General features: G+C 40.9%; 2 protein-coding genes across 2 annotated transcripts; one reads left to right on the forward strand and one right to left on the reverse strand.

Annotated features, from left to right (window-relative positions):
- Positions 1 to 4,091: 4,091 nt before the first annotated feature.
- On the reverse strand, positions 4,092 to 5,957 carry harbi1 (harbinger transposase derived 1). Its single transcript, XM_018763463.1, has 2 exons — positions 5,044 to 5,957; positions 4,092 to 4,951 (listed from the first exon to the last, which is right to left on the reverse strand). Exons 1-2 carry the CDS (start codon positions 5,711 to 5,713, stop codon positions 4,575 to 4,577), a joined length of 1,047 nt encoding a protein of 348 aa, XP_018618979.1. The 5' UTR covers positions 5,714 to 5,957; the 3' UTR covers positions 4,092 to 4,574.
- A 280-nt stretch (positions 5,958 to 6,237) lies between these two features.
- LOC108940917 (autophagy-related protein 13-like) lies at positions 6,238 to 20,117 on the forward strand. Its single transcript, XM_018763320.1, has 17 exons — positions 6,238 to 6,346; positions 6,643 to 6,729; positions 7,036 to 7,116; positions 8,189 to 8,308; positions 9,057 to 9,103; positions 9,289 to 9,429; positions 10,627 to 10,667; positions 11,695 to 11,791; positions 12,366 to 12,464; positions 13,121 to 13,214; positions 13,609 to 13,701; positions 15,043 to 15,231; positions 15,618 to 15,791; positions 16,017 to 16,094; positions 17,329 to 17,442; positions 19,038 to 19,166; positions 19,576 to 20,117. The coding sequence occupies exons 2-17, from the start codon at positions 6,655 to 6,657 to the stop codon at positions 19,651 to 19,653; spliced, it is 1,650 nt and encodes a 549-aa protein (XP_018618836.1). The 5' UTR covers positions 6,238 to 6,346; positions 6,643 to 6,654; the 3' UTR covers positions 19,654 to 20,117.
- Positions 20,118 to 20,838: the final 721 nt, after the last annotated feature.

The raw sequence follows: 20,838 nt of genomic DNA on the forward strand, positions 1-20,838 counted from the left end.
CATTTTAAGTTGTAAGTTGCTAGTGTATTTCTGTACTAAATGTTGAGACAGTCAAGTTAAAATGTTTTTAACCATGTTTTTCCCATTTTGCTGTGGCTCTACTGCAGTTTTGTACATGCAATTCATTATCATCAGTGGCAAGTAAGAGTTTGTCTGTATGACTTGCACCATTTTGCCCTTGTCCCACTAAACTTACCAAGTATGTTTATTAGAGCAGATGGAGAAAGCACAAGTGGAGATTCTTAAAATATTTTAAATAAATAAAAATGGCAAGTACGTAAAGTGGGACGTTTCTCATCGGCCTAGTGGTGCGAGTCTGTAACTTGTGTCTGGACTTTAGTGGTTCTGAGGGGGGGGCTTCAGAAAACAAAACTGTACAGCATTTGCCTTAAGAAACAAGTTATCGTCTTTAACAAATTTAGTGTTTTAAAGTATCGTGGGACATATTCTGTTGTCTGTGTCAGGAGTAACTTGTAGAGATTTGGTTCATTCTTGACATGTATATCTACCAATAATACACTTGTTGCACAGAGTTAAAGTAATTTTGTGTACTTAGGCACATGGCATCTACTACAAGGGGGAAAGGTTTGTATGGGTTTGTGTATGTGAGCTGTCGATTAGTCGATATTTGAGTGTAGTGTTACTGGAGTATTTAATGAAGCATCTCGCCTCTGACTAGGGTGTTAAAAACCATAAGTAATTGGAAATGGAAAACCAGTTGATTTGAAAAGTCAAGCACAGCATTTTTAAAATACAACTACTGAGAACTTGCACCAAGGAGTCATGTAAATGTTCCATCCTATGTTTTAATTTAGCTAAATTCCTTAGTATTAGTTTTTATTTCAAATGAAGCAGTTTGAATGGAATTGCAGAACCTCCCAGCTGGAAATCTTAATACTTTTACATTCTTTTTATTTCAGCAACATGTTTTTCATTTTGTGCAATTTTATTTTTTTAAAGGACATTAATCTTTTAAAATGCTTAATATTTTCCAGATGTTTTACAAGTAAAAGCAAACAACTGTTTGCCAAGACCACTTTCAAATGGCGTAAAAAATACAGATTTTGGTGGCACGTACAAAAACTTGTAATGCTGAAAATTGTAATTAATGAATATGTGCAATGCAAGAAATGCATCAGTTATTCAAATTACGTGACCATTGTAGAAATTCTTTAGCAAAAAGAAAAAACCCATCATCCTGCTTTTTCTGTGCCATATGAAATCTGTGTGATGGGGGAGGCAGAGGGAGGGGCTAGGTCTGCAGCACATTAAAAACAAAAAAAACTTCTACACATCCAAGCATTCAGTCTAAAACTCTGGTGTACCCAAAGATATCTCTCATTGTGCATTCTGCTACTCAAAAACCTTCTTATATGCATTTTTGTTCCATAATACAGACCGGCTGACTTATTTTTTTCAAGACACTAAATTTTTACTTAGCATCTGAGTTAATCCAGGATTGAGAGGAAGTGGAACCCGTCTCGGTTATCCTCGCCATTTCATAACACCGGCTGCAATACGCACACATCTTGCCGTATCTGAGTGTTTGGCAGCATGTACGTGTCAGCCATTGCCAAATGTGGTGCAGAGCACAATGGAACAATGATTTAGAACAATCAGGATTCTAATCAGGAGCTGATGCATATCCATAACACAATGTAACTTTTGTATTTTTTATTCCGTTCTGTTAGATTAATCATACTTTTGGCATTAATTTGTTCTATATGTCAGTTAAAAAAAAAAAAAAAAAAAAAGCACATTCTTGAAATGAGAAAATATTGGTGAATTCTAGCACCGGGTTCCAGGCACTGAATATTCCAGTATCTTTTATGATCTGATGCGTTCTAGAATGTTCTAGTGCCTTCTATACTCTTCTATTGGCTGTAAAACACCAAACTAAAACTGACACTCCAGAAGAACCGATGGTATTTTTCTAATCAAACTTTAATCATCAACCCAAAAATCAGCATGACTAAGAACTTTACACAATGTAAGAATTTTTTTTAATCTTTTTTCCTGCCTCATCATAGCATTATGTGCTATTATTGGCATATCTCTTATTTTCTCATGTGTTGTGTCAACTGTGGCCTTCTAGCATTGTTTCATCATCAGATCCTTGTGACTGTTGAACACATTCTTGCAGCTTTTTACTTTACCTGTTGTCTTATGTGTACGCGCAGCAAAGGGGATAAAAAGGACAAAAAAAAAAAAAACTCTTCCACTGTGTAAAACACAAAAACAGATGCATTGTAGCTCAAGAAAAGAAGCAGAGATACAGTTGATGTGCTGAACTATGTGTAAATTGTTTATTACACAAATCTGTGTATTCTCTTGTAGGAACTGTTTGTATTTTTACATAATGAATTTAAAAAAGGAGTTGTATGTTTATTTTTTGACTTTGAATTTTGTTACCGATCTCCTTTTTCATTTGCCTGACATTGTTACGGAAGTGCAGTTTCTTTACCTCCCTCTGGTATTTGAGCCTCTTCTGAAATGTTATTTGTATGCAGTGTTTAGCAGATACTTTAGAGGATGGTGGATGAAGTGGACTTTAGGAGCCTTTGATCAATTTGTATTTATTTATTTTACCATTTTGCTAAATAAAAGGACAAAATCAGACCCATAACAATTCTTCATTTCCACCCACATTTGGCAGTGCTTCTGGTCACATATTAATGCTGTTTATGCTTTATGTAGTTTTCTGCATTTCAAGGTATGGGTTGCTGGTCCTGGATGAAAGACAAACTGATATGAAAGGACTATGTACACATTTTTACTCCCAAGCATGTTTTGTAATTTTTGATGACTCAATATTTTCTTTTTACTTACAACTTTTCCATGCCACATAAAATGACTAGATGTAAAATATTTACTATAAATCAAACGCTTTGGATGCACGACTGTAGCACGCCGGGGTGGTCTGAAGGGGGGGGGGGGGCGGCGCCTGGGACGGAACAGCAGCAGCTGAACCTAATCAAGGCCTCTACTTCTTCCCCCGGTTCGACCGGTGAGAGAGAGCAAGTGAAGAGCTGACGCTGGAGACGACCCCAAGATGTCAGAGAGAGCGAGAGCACGAGCCTGCACGCAACCCCGATCACGGCCCTTCATCCCGAGCACCCTCGCGAGACACCAGTTCCCTGTGCCTCCCTTTCCCCCTATCCTTTTGTCTGCTGATCCTCCCACCGTTGAATAACCCCCCCAGCAACCCACGTGATTGTGTCGGCACGTCTTCTTACGACATATAAAGTTTTTGTTCACATTTTGATACAAGTTGCATTTATGGCATATCCATGGTACGTGTAAAGATTGGAAAACAGATCTTCAGTGACCAAGACCATGTTAGTTTGTTGCAGTACTGAACCTTAAGTCTTTCTGAAGTACTGTGGGATTTATTCAATTTACCACAGAGAACCTCAGGAGTTTCTGAATAGCAGAAGTCCCACTCTTACAAACAAACATAGTAAGAGTGCTCAAGTTTGTATTTACTTGGGCTTTTCGTGTAAAACAGGTGTAAGCCTGACTTTCAGTAATTGACCACTTATATGAGGCTGTGATGATGCTGTGTGTACATTTACACATCCTCATATGTCTATACCTTTTATTCATTTAGCTAATGCCTTTCTCCAAAGCAACTTAGTGTTAGGCTTATACTAAGTAACTTGGAATTATTTACACATTTATACAGCTGGGTAATTTATACTCTGGAAGCTTGGAGTAGGTATCTTGCTCAAGGGTACTACAGCAAGAGTGTGATCAGAACTTGGGTCTTAGCTGCAAGGCAATAAATCTTAGTATGGCACCTGCTGCCCTCTCATTGTCTTGAACCTCTAACTTGCTTAAGCGAACACACCCATTAGGAGCTCCTATGTACTATCTTACAATCCATTAATATAAAAGTGTGAAACGACAGCAAGCCCGTGCATGCTGGACAAAAATTCTAGCAAACAAACCGATGTTTGGTCACAAACTCAAAATGAAGCCCAACAACAAACCAAAGAGCAGGAGCCTTTAAAAAAAAAAAAAAAAAAAAAAACAAATCTGCTTCGGAATAAATATAGTATACAAATTTGAACAAAACATTGTTGGGAGAAACAGCTGGAAAATATCAAGCTGGCAGTTTAACTTTATACTGTAATTATAGCCACTTGAGGAATGACTAATTTTCATATGTAGATTAAGATATCCACTCCAGTATTGAAATCTTTACCCTATTTATTAATACATTAACACCATTCAGGCATCAGTTTCTTTCCATAAAATCATACTTCATAAAGAAAAGTCCAACTCTGTACACATGCTTTGGACCGCTAGTCAGTCACACACTGTATATTCAAACATATATAAAGTGTTCTGGTATAACGATCACTTCTGGATACAGTAAACACAAACAGATAAAGTCAAACCCCAAAAGGAAAGGTCTCCTGTCTCATGTTGCGTAAAGTGGAGGAATCATTAAAGGTACCCAAAACCATGGCAATAACCAAAGCCAAGGTCCCATGATCCCATGTGCTAGGATGGCTGCCATGAGCTCGCAAGGTTCTGTTGGTTGGGTGGTGAGGGGAAAGCTTTGGCACCTAGCTGAAGTGATTGCTGATGAGCTCCTGGCGCATGCGGAAAGCCTCCGAATCAGGGGCGTCCACCTGCTCGCAGCCCTCCTCCGATTGATCCGGGGTCTCCGTCCTCTCGAAGGTCCACGCGTCCAGTCCTGACTGCAGCGACACATTGTGAAGGACGCAGCAGGCTAGTATGATGCGAGCACACTTCTCCGGAGAGTACTGCAGGTAGCCCTTGGAACCATCTAGGCAGCGGAAGCGGGTCTGGATGGCTCGGAACGTGCGGTCCACGATCTCATGGGTGGCAGCATGCGCCATGTTGTAACGGAAGTCAGCAGGGGTTTCTGGGTACTGCAGAGGCGTCATCAGCCACTTCTTCAGAGGGTAGAGGCGGTCACCTGCAGAACACAATACTGTTATGCCAACGAAAGATAAAGGAGAAAAAAATACCATTCCTGGTATCAACTACAGACCAAAGATGAACGCTTGCCTAGGAGCCATCCTTCATGGTTCTCCTGCTCTTCAAAGAAGCTCCTCACGGATGACTGTTTGAACACCTCGCCATCCGACAGGCTTCCAGGCCAGTGGGTTTCGGCACTCAGCAGAAGACCCCTGGAGTCACACACAAGCTGGCAGTTTATGGAGTGGAACCCTTTCTTGTTGATGTAGGACAGGTCTTCAGCGTTGGGTGCCTTAATGGCAATGTGAGCACAGTCCACGACCCCAAGGACATCAGGCATCCCAGCCACCCTGTAGAAGTCCTCCTTGGACTGGTTTTTGGTGGAGTTGTCCCGGGCAAAGCCGATGAAGCTGGAGGCCTTCTCCACCAGGGCATTGGTCACGTTGGTCACGCAGCGGCTCATGGAAGCCTGAGAGATGCCGATGGCGTCGCCCATGCGGGTCTGGAAGGAGCCGGAGGTGTAGAAGCCCAGGGCGGCCAAGATCTGCACACTGGGGCTTATGGCTCTGGACCTCTGGGTGCGGCGGGACAGCGAGTCCCCGAGCAGGTCCACCAAGAAGTAGATGAAGTCCCTCGGGAAGCCAAAGGTGGTCAACAGGAAGTCATCGGAGACCGTGTGGATGTCGAAGCGGTCCAGGGTCTTGTGGCCGCGGCCGTGTAGCAGAAGGTCGCAGTCCAACACGGCTATGGGGACGGCCATGTCCAAACATCTAGGTTCTGCAGATCTCTCTGATGTCTGGAGAAGCTCAAGAAGACACAGCACTACCTTCAAAGTCTTCAAAAGGCATTCTAAACCTACGCCTAGCGACTCAGTTAGGTGTTGTGCAGCTAAAATATGTGTCTTGTAGCAAATTCAGTCTGTGAAAGTGTAACAAGAGAAGCTGAAAACAGCTTTCATTATCCACCTCACTGCTTGGAAACGGAGCGGCGGCGACTGTGCACTGCGTAGCCCCGCCCACAAGGAAGGGGACGAAACTAGCGCGTTGTTGCAATTCGCACTTTCCATTATTTAGGTTGGGAACGAACACAACGGCAGGAAACAGATGAAGAGGGTTTTTAATCGTTACTATATAAATTATCCCTATTTCAATGCACACGAACAGATTTTAATTTAATTTACGATGTAGTCTTGTTTTTGTTGTTTTTTTTAAAGGAACAGTATATTGGCGAAAGCGTCGTTCTCAATGGGAAGGATGTCAATTCAACCAGGCGCTGTTAATACCAGCCTGATGGAGATGCACAGCAGTGCCGAGCATCTGGGTGTTGATCCGTTGCTCTCCTGAATTTATGCTTGCAGTAGATGTTTAAACCCCTATTTCAGGCATCGTAGCTGGTAAGATTAGCCTCGCAGTTGCCTTTGCGCTGTTTTTTTTTCCATTGACAAGCCTTGAGTACTAAACAATATATTATATACAACACGATGTTTGTAGTACCTCAGACTGAGGTAATTGTTCTCCTAGCAACTTCCTATTGTCGTCCATTATTTATTTATTTATTTTTTTTCTGTCAACATGTCACTTAAATTGCTATCCAACTTCCAAGCAAGAGAAATGCACCTCTGTCAGCATATGATATGAAATTTTTTGTGCTGCAGGCTGACATGATAAATGTGTGTTTGTTTTCTCACAGGACTGTGTCATTATGGACAGTCACAGTGTCCTTTCCTCCCAGGACAAGAAAGACCTGGACAAGTTTATCAAGTTCTTTGCGTTGAAGGTGCTCTCTGTTTCGTTTCTGACTTCATACTTATTTTTCCGGGGTGTGTTGTGGCTTAGAAATGAATTACTGTTTTGGTGGACAGTTGGTGGTAGCATAGTGGTTACAGCTGCTTCATTTGGACCCAAAGGTCATGGGTTTGAATCCCACCTCTAGTTGTAGTACCCTTGAGAAAGGTACTTACCCTAAATTGCTCCAGTAAAATTACACAGCTGTATTAATGAGAAAATAACTGTTGGTAGGTAAACATTGTAAGTTTGCTTTGCCTAAGTGAATTGATGTGTGGTGTTTTTTTTTTGGCTCTAGACTGTGCAGGTGATTGTCCAAGCTCGCCTTGGGGAGACTGTGTCCACATGCTCCTCGTCCTCACCTACAGGCTCTGACTGGGTATGCATGCAGCAGTCTGGGTCTTTAGCGGATGGACTGGGACTTGCAGACACACACACAGACACACGTTGTCTGAAACCGCTTGCGGCAAACCAGAGCATAACCTGGTAACATGGGGCACAACGCTGGATTGGGATGGGATACACCCAGGGTGGGATGCCAGTCTGTCACAAAGCACCCCAAGCGGGACTTGAACCCCAGACTCACCAGAGAGCAGGACCTGGTCAAACCCACTGTGCCACTGCACCCCCCGCAGACACAGACCCTTCATTATCATTATTATTTACTGTTGTTTAGCTGACAACACGTACATCTCAGGGGAAAATATAATAAGGGCATTACATGAATAGAAAGAAAGACTTAGATGCAAGTGCGTGATTCTAAATCATTTGTTACTTTTCACTATATGAACCAATGCACATCACACGAGTAGCTGCATAAAGATTTATCCAAATAATCGACAACTGCTATTCACAATTTTTTTTCTTTTTTTGAAACACATTAGACATAACACATTACATGTACTTAAGAGGTCATGGGAGAAGTGAGTCTGGAAGAGGTGACTTTTAAGACCGTTCTTAAATGTAGAGAAAGTTTCAGCAGTTCTGAGTAAGAGGGGGTGGTCATTCCACCATCAGAGCCAGAACCTAGAATCTCCATGCTTTCGCTTTTGGACCTTTTGTGTGTAGGACCGTCAAGCGTAGCACTCTGGTTGGGTGTAGTGGATGATCAGTATGATTTTGTAGAGTGTGAACCTTTTGGAAGCCCTGGAAGAGATGTTTACAGGTTGCTGTTCTCTTGGTACATTCCAAACTTCACTACAGGGACACGTGTGATGACAGCTACGTGTAGGTCATAAGACTGCAGGTGGAATGTCTCCATTGCCTGTATCGAGGAATAGTTCTCTAACAGACACCATAACCACGCATTTTGGAAAGATACATCTAAAAGTTGCACTGTTCTCTATTCACCAAAGTTCATATTTTAGTTTTACGGTCATCTCATTCTGAGATTTTACTTTGTTATTTAATAGTCAGAATTCCATGTTATATGACTCTGTGTGCTTCCTCAGTTCAGCTTGGCAATAAAAGACATCCCAGAGGTGACACATGAAGCCAAGAAGGTGCTGGCAGGACAACTGCCTACCATTGGGAAGTCCATGTGTGTGGAAATCTCACTGAAGACCTCTGAGGTAGGACCATACCTGTTCACCGATCACACAGAAAGAAGGACCGCATCTGTTTACAGATAACACAGAAACAACTTAATATTCTGTTTAAAATGTAGCATTTGAGCACTACAGACATACTACGTGAACATAAGGCTAATTAAGTTTAACAGTTGTGAAATTTCTGGAAATATACCCATTTAGAAGGGTCTCGCTATATTGCATATGGTTATTAGTGCACGTAGAAAAAGAGGCTTAAGGTGTAATAAAGGTAGGAGAACTGCTGTATCAAAGGGAGAGTGTAGTGCTGCACCCAGCAAAATTAACATAAGTTATCATATCTTTAATATGTTACTATAAAATGTGACACTTGTATAGATTATAAATTAATATTACTGCTGTACTAACAGGAGTCTATTTCCTCAGCTGATAGCTTGTCTTGTCACTTTTTATAAAGGAGTTGAATTATAATAATTTGATAGTGGTCCTTATTTGCCTTATTTGTAAATACATTAGAAACTGGAATGTTTGATAAACTGGAAGGATTAGTTTGTTCATTTACGATATTCTATAGTATAGAAAATCGTATAGTATAGTGTTAAGATAAATACCAAGTTGTCACATCTCATTGCCTTCTTTTTTCCTCCACTCTACTTTTTAATTCTGTATTGTATTGTTGTTATCTATGCTGCCTGTTTCCTGTTTCTGTCGCTTTAGCATTATTCTTCAAACAATTGAATTTAATTTAATGAATTGATTATTTTTTGTGCAGGGGGATTCGATGGAGCTGGAAACATGGTGTTTAGAAGTGAATGAGAAGTAAGATACATTTCTTTGTCAATTAATAACTTAAAATGGTTAAGGATTGCTTCAAAGCGACATACATTTTGGAGTGAATGTGTGAATGCATCAGGCCTCTTTTATTTTCTCATCGATCTTGGAATGAACTGCCAAACCTGTACTGTAATGTGTAATTTTTTTTTTTTTTTTTTTCCTCCCCCCAGGTGTGATCGAGATATCAAAGTGTCCTACACTGTTTACAACAGACTCTCTTTACTGCTGAAATCACTACTTTCTATCACAAGGGTAACTCCAGCCTACAAGCTGTCACGAAAGCAAGGGCATGACTACGTCATTTTGTACAGGTGCAAAGTTAATGTTAGTTGCATGACTCTAAAGACATGAAATATTCAGAAAGTAATAAATACTCGTATGCCTAGGTTCATGAGCACAGAGCATTCCTGAGAACTGCTTGTGATTCGAATTTTTGCAAGTCTCATAGTTCCTTCATTGTAAATAGTAAAAGTCCAAAGCAAATTCACCCATTTTTCATCATACATAATCACCTTCTTGCATAAATGCATATAAACTTAATTCAGTACAGAACAGTGATTATCAACACAGACTAACAAGGCACTTCTCTAAAAGAAGGCTTGCAACCTGTGAGCTATTGAAGTATGATTTGTGAGAAAACTATTTTAATTATTGTATACATTAACAAAACCATAGGCATACTTTACTATTTAAAATGCCTGTATAGTGAAATATGTAAAATAAAACACGATGTAAGTCACTTAGGTGAGGCTTACATGTGGTCACATACATAACTGCAAACCGAAACATGAGAATGATGCTCATGTGGTGGCTCTGATGTGGCTTGTATTTGGTGTATTCCTCCTCTTGTTGAAGGAGTACTGTTTCTGAGTTATTTTTGTTTCCACCAAGACATTTCTTATAACTGCAGTAAGAAGCTTGTAAAACAGATTTAAGGTACAAATTTCAATTGCTCATAGAAACAGACTCTCCAAAATCTAGATAAGGCCTTATTTTATCTTGGGCTTCACGTGAGCACATGTTGGGTCCGGTAAGCAATGTTTGAGGTGTAGCTCCACTCTTGCATTTCTTTAGGCAGAATACCCATGTAATAGTTCCACATCGGTCAGTCAGCTGGACCAACTCTTCTATCAGCACCTCCTGAGGAACTGGGGGTGTGTGCTCCCTGCTTAAGATACTCTGCTCCTCTGTTTGACAATAGCTGTCCTGCTAGTGCCAGTGTTCATTGCTGGTGGTGCAAATTGAAAGAGTGGGTGTTCATTACTTTCTTCTACTGGGGTATATGAGAACACGGTGGTGGTAGACCCAATTAGCTCCAAATATAGGGAGAAGAAATGAGCAGAAAATGAATGACAGAAAATTATTTTTCTGTGGACTATTTTAAATATATTTCAGATGCTTAGCATGAAAGAGACACTGAAGGATATCTCATTATGTTTCACAGCATGCATAATTGGACTGCTTAAATAAGATTTTCACAGTTTAATGAATCCTGTTTTCTCTTAAAGGATATATTTTGGAGATGTACAGATGGCTCATCTTGGAGAAGGTATGTTTTTTTTTATGCCTATGATTTCATACAAAGACTCAGTCTAATAAGTGTCACTTTAAATTGGTTTGTATGTCTAATGTGTAAATGTCATCTGTGATCTCTGTGAGTACACTGGGTCCTCAGGTTTCAGATATGGTTGGGACCATATGCCCATGCATAACTGGATTTGATTCTAAATCTAAGCACTACGTCATAATCAATAAAGGCTCATTAATACGGATGTCCTTCAATGTATTCACAGTCTAGGTTCTGTAAAAGCCTCAGATAAAGCTTAAATTAATTACAAATTTCCTGCAAGAGAGATTTTTTCATCAAGTTCCTGTCCTAAAAAGGGTTCTTGTGTTCTACAGCTTGTCCTGGAAACACAGGGCATAAGGCAGGGACATTTGTCAGCATCTGGTCACTTTCAGCTTTCTTTTTTACCTACAGAGCAAAAAAGTAATAGTACAGCTGTACCTTGATTTATTAATTGGATAATATATTTGTTCTTTAAAAAGAAGTTCTTTTAAAATTTTGGATATGCCTATAATAAATAAAACAATGCTATAAGGCTTAAGAAGGCATTTTGTCCACTTAAAGCTATGTTAAAACTAATTTAAAATGAAAAATAAAAATTCAGCGTCTCCACAAATTCCTGTTTGGTGCTGACTTTTGACCAATTAATACCATAAGTATGTGCAACATTTGTCGTTGTGGTATTAATTGGTCACAAAGACGCCAGACAGCGTAAACACTGGGCGTGAGTTCACTTCATCTGATCTCACACTCCTACTGTCTGAGTGCTCTTTTTTGCCAACTTACGGCTGGATCCAGAAACACAGATGACGTTCACTGTGCAACAATATGGGAAACAGACAAGTGAAGAAATAAAATTAAAAATGAACAAACTGAGAAATGTGTCTTTGTAAACTCGTAACTCAAACATTCATAACTCAACTGTAATGTGAATGGGGAAAAAACTGAACTAGAAGTTACTGCGATCATTTTTGCTGAAAGGTAATAATGAGTCAACGCTTTTCTCCAGGTTTCCGAACAGTGTGCGTCGGAGTGGTGGGCACGCCTATCGGCACCGTCACCCTCTCTTGTGCCTACAGAACAAACTTGGCCCTTATGTCTACCAGGTATGTTGTGATGCAGTGACATACGGACGTCATTGTCACTCGTTTTAGGTCACCAGTGTCCCTTTTTTTCTCGTTCTCATTCAGACCATGAGCTTCATTTATTTTTTAAAACTAAAAATCCAGTTTTCCTGAAGCAGTTCTTTGGTTTCGAGCTGAGTGCTGCCAGTACTACTGTACCATTCTGAAACCTTTTGTAGGGCTGTGGTTGGGCCCAGAGCAGTGAGTTCTTTGTGTAGTCGGTACTGGTTAAGGCATGCAGACTACATTTCATTGTAAAAGTGAGAGGGATTAAACTTCTCAAACGAGCTGTCAAGCATCTCTTGTTTCTCTCATGTTTCGTCATAGAAGAAGCCCATCGGCCACCCAGTCTTTGACAGATCAGGCAACAGGGCTGTGCTGTTTTCCTCATTCTCCCTGCTATAGACTGTGGTCCAAGCTGAGCAGGATCACCTGGTGAATTGGATTAGGGGATGAGGTGAAGGAAAGACTCTTAAATTGGTCTGTACTTATGGGATTGACACTGACTCTATGCCGGAATCCTCTGTTTGTTTCCTCGCTCTGCTGTCATTGGTAGGGGGTTTGGAAGAACCGTGCCTGTTATGGGTGTCATCATCGACCACTTTGTAGATCATCCCTTTGGCAACATGGGACACGTGAACATGTGCAACTACAGGTAGGAGAAATGTGCTGCAGAGAGTCACTGTTTAAGCACAGATGTTCAGCTAAAGAGTGTTTTGTGTGGTATCAGTGGCAGCTGGGAGTGTAGTGGCTAGAGCTGCTGCCCTTGGACCCAAATGTCACGGGGTGGAATCCCACCTCCAGCTGTAGTACCTGTAAGCAGGGCACTTACCCTAAATTGCTCCAGTAAAAATCACCCAGCTGTATAAATGGGTGAATAATTGTAAGTAGCTTAATGTTGTGACTTTTAAGAAAAGCGTCGGCTAAATGAATTAACGTAAATCTTAATATTACTTGGTACAACGGCAGCAGGTAGCAGAGTGGTTACAGCCATCGCCTTGCAATCACAAGACTCAGGTTTGAATATTTATACTTTAGTACACTTGAGCAAGGTACTTACTCTGAGTTCCTCCAGTGTAAATTAACATGTTGTATAAATGGGTGAATCAACTAGCTTGGAATGCAGAACTTTATACTGTAAGTTGCCTTGGACAAATGGGACAGCAATGGTTGACACACAGCACTGCCACACTCTTCTGAGCTTTATATTAATTGAACATTTAGTGGATCTTCTGCACTTGCATGGCGTTTATATCTACTGCGGGTCCTATTACACGTCGGTGTGACTGGTTGTAAAATGTCCTCTTCTAGGACAGCCTGCGAGGAGGAGAGAGCAGTGTACCCTGAAATGGACGATTCTGAGGAAGCATGCGCAGTCTCCTTTTCCACATCACCCCCCTCTCAGGTGTGCCGTCTGGCAGCATGAGTTAACACAAAGGCACATATTGAACACATCAGGCCTTAGCAAGGGACGCGGCCGATCGAACCCTCAATTCTGTTTGTGAGCAGGAAACGGACCTCAGGAAGTTTGTAGTTTAACATCATGACCCCTATTGCTCCTGCCTTCTTTTAAAATGAAACAGGTGCTCAAAATATGCGGTGCTTGCATATACCCATAAATTGAGAAGTTAACCAGCCTGTTCAAAAATTAAGTTAAAAAAGTAATTGTTGCTGTCTTGCACTGTTGGGGGGCTGATATCCTTCTGTGCTCCGCTGTGCTTCGCAGGAGCGAGACTTTCAGACTCATCACTCTGTCCTTTCCTCTCCTCGCCTCTCTGAGATATGCTTTCCTTTTCCAGCTTCATAGTTCTCACTTTTCCTGTCAGCCCCCGGCGGTTCGAATGGCAGATCCCTGTTACCTCACTGCCTGTACTGCTGCCCACCCGCATCAGGTAAGGCAGCCCAGTGTCCTCGGTGTCCAGTCCAGCCCGCTTCCCACTCCTGAAAGAACACAGCTGATTTTGGATGCTTTTTACTCTGCTCCAAGTGTCTGAGTTGAAACACAAAGGTCAACACACAGGTGTGTGCTGTGTTTACTTGTCCAGAGGCACAGAAAAATTGCTGGCTCTGCTTGAACCTTCAAACAGGAAACGTTTTGTCTTGCGTCATGTGTTAAGACAGTTTGTGTAACTTGTATTCAAAAAATAAATAAATAAACCTCACAAATCATTACTTCATATCTTGTCTTTAAAATGTTGCGGTGACACAGACTTAACTTTTATTTGGTGCGTTAAATTCATAAATGGGTTGATGTTGAAAAAATGTGGAAGTGAGCAGTGTGTGACTGAAAAATGGGGAGTGGTGACCAAAATGAAACAACACATTTTGTTTTTGAGAGACAGGGAGGAAAGGACATTGATGGTTGTGGGGGATTTGGGGAATTGCTGTAGTTCTAGTGTGGACAAACAAAGGAAAGTCCACCAGAAAGAGCTCTATATGGAGGGATTTCAGCCAGTTAGCTTGTCTGTGGGATGATTTCAGTTGATTACATTTTCTCGTTTATCTGACACTTTACTCTAAAGCGACTTACAATTAAATTTCCCATTTGTACAGCTGAGTAATTTTACTGGAGCAATTTAAGGTAAGTACCTCACTCAAGGGTACCACAACTGGGGGTGGGATTTCAACCTGTGATATTTGGGTCCAAAGGCAGCAGCTATAACCACTACACTACATTACCAGTTGCACCCTGATTAGATTGGTCATAAAAGGAGGAAAAAATAACCATAACTAACATTTTAATTACATTTCAATTTACTTTAAACTTTCACTATTTACTTAAGTAAATAAGCTTTTGTTAAATTCCTTAAAGGTAAAACAAAGAACTTCTGTACACAATCAAAAAGAAACTGACTATCCAACATTAGGAAATATACACGTATATGAGTATCAAGCAGCAGGTGGCGTAGTGATTAGTGCTACCTTACGCCTGAAGGACTCAGGTTCGAGTTCCACCTCCTACTGTGCTACCCTCAATCAGGGTATTTACCCTGAATTTTTCCAGTAAAAATGCACCCCGCTGCATTAATGGGTACATCATTTTAAGTAACTCAATATTGTAAGTGGTTTTGGAGAAACGTGTCAACTAAATGAGTACATAATAATAATGTTAATTTTGAAGGATCCAAATACACATTAAACAAGCTGTAAGAATAGACAAAAACAATACCAGCTCATGTGGATTGTGGTGGCTTTGACCTTGACTCCTGTTTTTACCCCACATGGCCCTACAGCCCTGCCGTGGTGTCCAGGCTGAGCACCAGCGGGTGGTCGTCTGCTCCCACGCAGACACATCCCACCACGTCCCCGCTCCCCCCTCCAGTAGGTACGCTACGCTTCTTTATTTTTATCTTTCATTTCAATTTCAAGGATTGCTCATGTTATCTTTGGCATTCCTACAAGATGCACTGCTGCAAAAAAGGGTCTTTTTAAAGGTTTCTCTGTTTTTGGAATTTCAGAATTTTATTTATGTTAACTTTTAAGTTCTGTTTTAGGTTTCTGGTTTGAATAATTTTTCAGCTAGTGCTCAGCTTTTTAGCTTTGTTTTTTCCTTTTTCAGACCGTATTTGAGTTGTCTTTGAAGCCTGTTGTGGCTTTGTCTCTGGATGGGAGCCTGTACTCCACAAGTAGCCACAGTGTGTAGGTGTGTGTGAGGATCACACTGAGCCCTCGAAGCTTCTACGATGCAATTATTCTGGTGTTAAAAAAAATCTAAGATACACAGAGCCTATTAGACAACAATATATAACTGAAAAGTCTCATTTGGTTTCATATTTGAGAGAAAGATGTGACATCAGGGAATGCATAGGTTTGGTTACTGAACAGAAAATGCATATTTGTGATTTTTGTCACCACTGGCAACGGCAGGGACACAGAGGCATTGACACGGAGTGGTGGGACCAGTGGCTCATCGCCGTCGGATATCCAGAAGACCACCTTTTGGAGGAAAGTGGGGGCTTTTGTTAACAAGCCACACTCACAGGTGACATCTTCTATATTTGGTTCCCAGACACACATAACACACATTACTTCTCTTATATTTCTTCATAATGGTCTCTGACCACTCAGAGCTACAGTAGCCTCTTTCACAGCTCAGACCTGAACTTAGATATTTGACCACGTATCTGCTCTCTTGCTCTTGTTCCTCCAAGATGGTGCTGGATGTGGAGTCTGTATTCCTGAATGAAGCATTTCTGTCTCGAAACAGGTGACCACCACCGGCGTGGAACTGCCCTTTGCTGCTTTTGTCTCCAAGACACTTGACCTGGAGGAGAATGACCCTATGGTAAGGTGCCTAACCTTCACAGGGCAGCAATGGTCTAATGGTACCGCCTTGAACCTTCAGAGATATTGGTCCCTAGCCTTACAACATGATTTTGAATAAACAGTTCCATCAAGTTGGTGACAAAGAACTCAACTTTAACAAAAATCAGCATGTACTGCACACTGAGACTAATGTTATTGATCCATAGAAGGGTTTTAATATCAGTGGTCTTTAACTGATGTGCTCTTTATGTTCTGAGACAATGTCCATTAGTTTCAGTCTGTTGGGGTGGGGGGCATCACTGGAGGCTGGGTTTAGCATGACCAAAGGGGGAGGGTGTAGCAGAAAAAGTCTACAAATATAAGACAAAGTGTTCCCTCCATGCAGGGAAGTCATTGATATGTTTAGTAATTACAACGTTCTCAATATTGTTCGATATCCAAGCTGTGTCACTTAAAAAGGAATTTAATTTATACTTTCACTTCTGTTCTCTTTATGACACGTTCCATTTTTTTGTTTTTTACCTTTTCAATTTTTTCTGTAGGATTGGTGAAATGCTCAGCATTAATGTATATTTAAAGCACAAAGACATTTCTTGTCCTGCAACATTTTCATTTTATCCTCACAGTAGACAGGGCAGAACAGTGTCTTTTATGACTGGTTTTACATGGCAGAATTAAGGAAATGGTTAAAATGCAGCCCAATAAAGCCAAGTTCACTTTACATGAAAAGATCAGCTTCTCATAATTTTCAGCTAAAACAGCAGGCAGATTTCTGCTGAATAAGATGAATTTGTCCATCACTGCAATAAATGGTGACTCTAGATGAGAAGCTTATGTAAATTTCTGCTCTTTTCCTCTCCGTGTAGGCAATGTTCACAGACTCATATGTCAACTTCCTGAATATCAAAATAAAAATAAAAGCAGAACAGTGTATTCAAGTACCAAAATACATTACCAGAGGTACTGTGTCCAGAATTTAACCATGTATTTGTCTGCAGTAAGACATGCAAGATGGGTGTTTGTTTACCCTAAACTTATTTTTGTATGCACAACGTACATTAAAATGGAGTGTTAACACACATCCTGATAAGGTTCTCAAGAGCCCAAATGGGCAGAGAACATCCTTCCCATGAAGTGAAGTAAGTTCCTGTCGGTCGCTGGGCTGGAGCTCATTTGAGAGTATAATGACAGCAGCACTTCAGCCACAAACAATAATGAGTGTTTCAGTTGTTGCTGTTGTCACATCGTCGCAGGTGCGTCCCCCCGAGTCCCCCAGCACGGCCTCCCCCTCGCCGGGCAGCCTGCACTCCGTGAGCTCGAGCCAAAGCGGGGGACCGACGCAGGACGACTACATCCTGGTGGACTTTGTACGTCTCAGTGAGAGTCCGTCTCTGCATCGCACGCCTTCGTATACAGTGTGTACACACATTGTGCTGGAGGCGGTTCTCAGTTTTACGTAATATTTAAAAAGATTGTGGACGGTAAAACACCAGCAGCAAAATGAGGCCTTGCCAGCTGTAACACAGGTTCACGAAGGATCATTGTTTTTTTTTTGCACACTTTACTGAGATTAAAATGCTCATTATCTCCGGTAATGATCTCAGTTCACCAGAGGCTGAAACTGAGGTTCTGAATGTCATCTGATGTTTGTGAATGTGTATTTAACACACTTATCTGTCGGTGATCTCAGTGCCTCATTCAGGAAACCTACACTTAACATTTCAGGACACAAACTTCTTGTCACTGTATGTATATATGTGTGTGTGTGTGTGTGTGTGTGTGTGTGTGTGTGTGTGTGTATGTATGTATATATATATATATATATATATATATATATATATATATATATATATATATATATATAGGATGACTGCCTGCCATGATGAGTGTTGATGTGCCTATGTGAACTGGGACATCAGGTTAACGCTCATCTACAATGTTTATTATTAGTTGTAAATTGTCTTAAATATTTTTTAAAACTAGAATACCTAGGAGAGTGAGCAGCCACTGGCAATTGGACCCCCAGGGTTTTTTTTCTCTCTTGACTTTGTTGGGAGTTTTATGTTCCTTTCCTCCATGGCCAGTAGGCATATAGCTTTAATAATTGCATGCATACTATAGTAATTTAGTATATAGCTATCTTGTCTTTAAGCGCTCCTTGTCACTTTGAGAAGAGCGCACTGTAAAATATTTTTTTCTATATGTACAGTATGTATATTTAAATTTTTGTATGTATACAGAAATCTTTACATATGTATATTTCTTTTTTTGGAAAACTTGGACAGTACCTGCATGTGTTGAATCTACACACATACATGCATGTAATAGACATTTCAGTTAGGAGAAGGTCCCATTTATGTCCCATCCTATCTTCTTAAAGTTTTCTTTTTTTTTTTAATGTAAAAAATATACTTTAACATCTGTTCACAGTTTCACTGTGTCTATGAGAAGGTATATATACATATAAATAAATAAAACTGTCAGTATCAGAAAAGGTAACATTATTGGTAAAATTGTAGCAAACGTCAAGGGAAGAGTGTGATGTATGCTTCTAATGTAAAAAAAAAAAAAAAAAAATATATAATTATGCTTTTATTTGTATGTTTATGGTAAAATTTAAGATTTGACAGAATTAGAGGTGTGTCAGCAGAGGTCACCTCCTCATTGACTGAAGTTAGAACTTTTTGTGATCATCTGAAGATGCAGAAAAGTTTCAATAAACCGATGAGCTGATTCAATAGCGTTAGAATACATTACTGTATAAACTGGTGTAAAGGTTGTATAACGCTGCAAAGTTCCTTGCAGAAAGGCATCAGCCAAAGAATGGTTAACGAGAAGTAAATATATCACGGTCATGTTCGTGTTGAGAGTTAAAAACTCACCACTACAATGTACAGATTTGGCTGGTACGTTTTGGTGCTGCAGACTTTCAACAGCTTGTCGGTTTATTTGTTTGTTTTAGAAGCCGGCCTTTTCCAAGGATGGTCTCCTGCCCATGGATCTGGGCACATTCTACAGAGAGTTCCAGAACCCACCGCAGCTTTCCGTAGTCTCCGCAGATGACAGCGCGCAGTCCATGGCCGAGGACTTGGTGAGAACATGGAACTGTTGCGCTGTCCTTGGCTAAATGTGGTCTAATGAAGGACCGAACCACTGACTATTTCACATTTTCATGGTACTCAGACTTGCTGTGGAGCTGCAGGAATCGTCACATGTACTGTACCAGTCAAAAGTGAGAATCCACCTCCTGGAAACTGTTTTTATACACGAGGAGTTAGGCTAACGGCCTGCGGGGAGGGGGGGGGGAGGAATCACATGACATGTCTTCCCAGCTCTTCTGCAGCAGGTCCCAGAGATGTGGATCACTTATGGGTTACTATGTGTTCGCTCTTCTGCCCAGTTCAACACACACAGGTACAGCCCAGGTGTGCTCAAACTTTTGACCGGTACAGTTGATATTCATCATTGGATAATGTTTGTAAATACAGTTTCTCCACCAGGACTCCCTTCCAGAGAAACTGGCCTCGTACGAGAAGAACATGGAGGAGTTTGATGCCTTCGTTGAAACTTTGCAGTAACACCAGGTCTGGCGTCTGTTAGCGTTACTCTGTTCTCTTTAAATCTGAAAAAAGCAGCACATGGACCCAGTAGCTGGACTCTCCTTGGATTATTCTGTTTATATATTTAGCCTTTATTTATACCCGTGATGCTGTCTTTGTGAACTTGAATGTTGCTCCTGGCCAATAGGACTCCTTGCCCTCAACGTGCGTGGCTACTCTTTGCTGGGGAATTAGTGTTCCTGTACCGCGGTGGGGTCTCTCTGCATTCACAAGAGACGTGGTGATGGTGAGTGAACCGTCCCCTAGTACAGCGCTGTATTCATGTCTCTTGTGAGTGACAGGTTCCTCTTTTTACCCCTTTCCCCCACTTTTTGAGAAGGTTACATGTATTATGAAGTTGCTCTGGTGCACTTTGTGGTAATTGCCTGGTACTTACAACAGCTTCTCAGTTCTCATATTAGATGTACTACGATTGTACAAAGACTGGCAGTGAGGTTTCCTAAGTATCGTCTTCAGTGTACGTGTGGTTCCCTTGCCAGACCAGACTCTGGAAAGGGTGTAATAAATAATTTATGCTTTAACCTTGTCGCCTTTAAACGTTCAAGGATAAGGTTTTTGCCTCTATACCTACAATTTCTTAATTTAGGTGACACTTTTATCCATGGCCACTTACAATATTAAGCTCATTTTAACTATTTACCCATTTATACACTTCAGTAATGTTTACTTACCCCAGCATTGCTCTAGTAGTTTGCTCTGGGGCACGACAGCAGGAGCTGGGATTTGAACCTATATCCACTGAATCCAGAGGCAGGTGCTCCAGCCACTATGCTGCCTGGTGCTGTAATGTGAACATTACAGGTCTATTTAAACTCTCCCTTTACTGTGGTATTTCATGTCTGCATTTGGCACATTTCTTGGTCTAAAGTGAGTTAAAGGCACCTGCAATGGACTGACACCCTGCCTGGTGTGAACCCAACCTCACACCCTGTGTTTCCAGAATAGGCTCAGGACCACTGGACTGGACAAGCAGTTATTGATAATGGACAGATTGGTAGACAGTCAAAATAGGTACAATATTTACACTTATTCACTTAGCAGACGCTTTTCTCCAAAGCGAGTTACAATATGGTACATGTTGTGCCACACCCTGGGTTCCTTGGAAGTGGTACTTTCCTGACTAATTACAATATGAAATTAAAA

Source organism: Scleropages formosus, chromosome 11, assembly GCF_900964775.1.
Source record: "Scleropages formosus chromosome 11, fSclFor1.1, whole genome shotgun sequence".
NCBI classification, from domain to species: domain Eukaryota; kingdom Metazoa; phylum Chordata; class Actinopteri; order Osteoglossiformes; family Osteoglossidae; genus Scleropages; species Scleropages formosus.

Bases quoted from the DNA above. Each gene is read 5' to 3' on its own strand.
- harbi1 (XM_018763463.1), bottom strand. From the start codon at position 5,713: ATGGCCGTCCCCATAGCCGTGTTGGACTGCGACCTTCTGCTACACGGC. The intron at 4,952-5,043 runs GCAAGCGTTCAT...TGTGTTCTGCAG, and splicing joins CCATGAAGGATGGCTCCTAG to GTGACCGCCTCTACCCTCTG.
- LOC108940917 (XM_018763320.1), top strand. From the start codon at position 6,655: ATGGACAGTCACAGTGTCCTTTCCTCCCAGGACAAGAAAGACCTGGAC. The intron at 9,104-9,288 runs GTAAGATACATT...TCCTCCCCCCAG, and splicing joins TGTTTAGAAGTGAATGAGAA to GTGTGATCGAGATATCAAAG. The intron at 13,702-15,042 runs GTAAGGCAGCCC...ATGGCCCTACAG, and splicing joins CTGCTGCCCACCCGCATCAG to CCCTGCCGTGGTGTCCAGGC.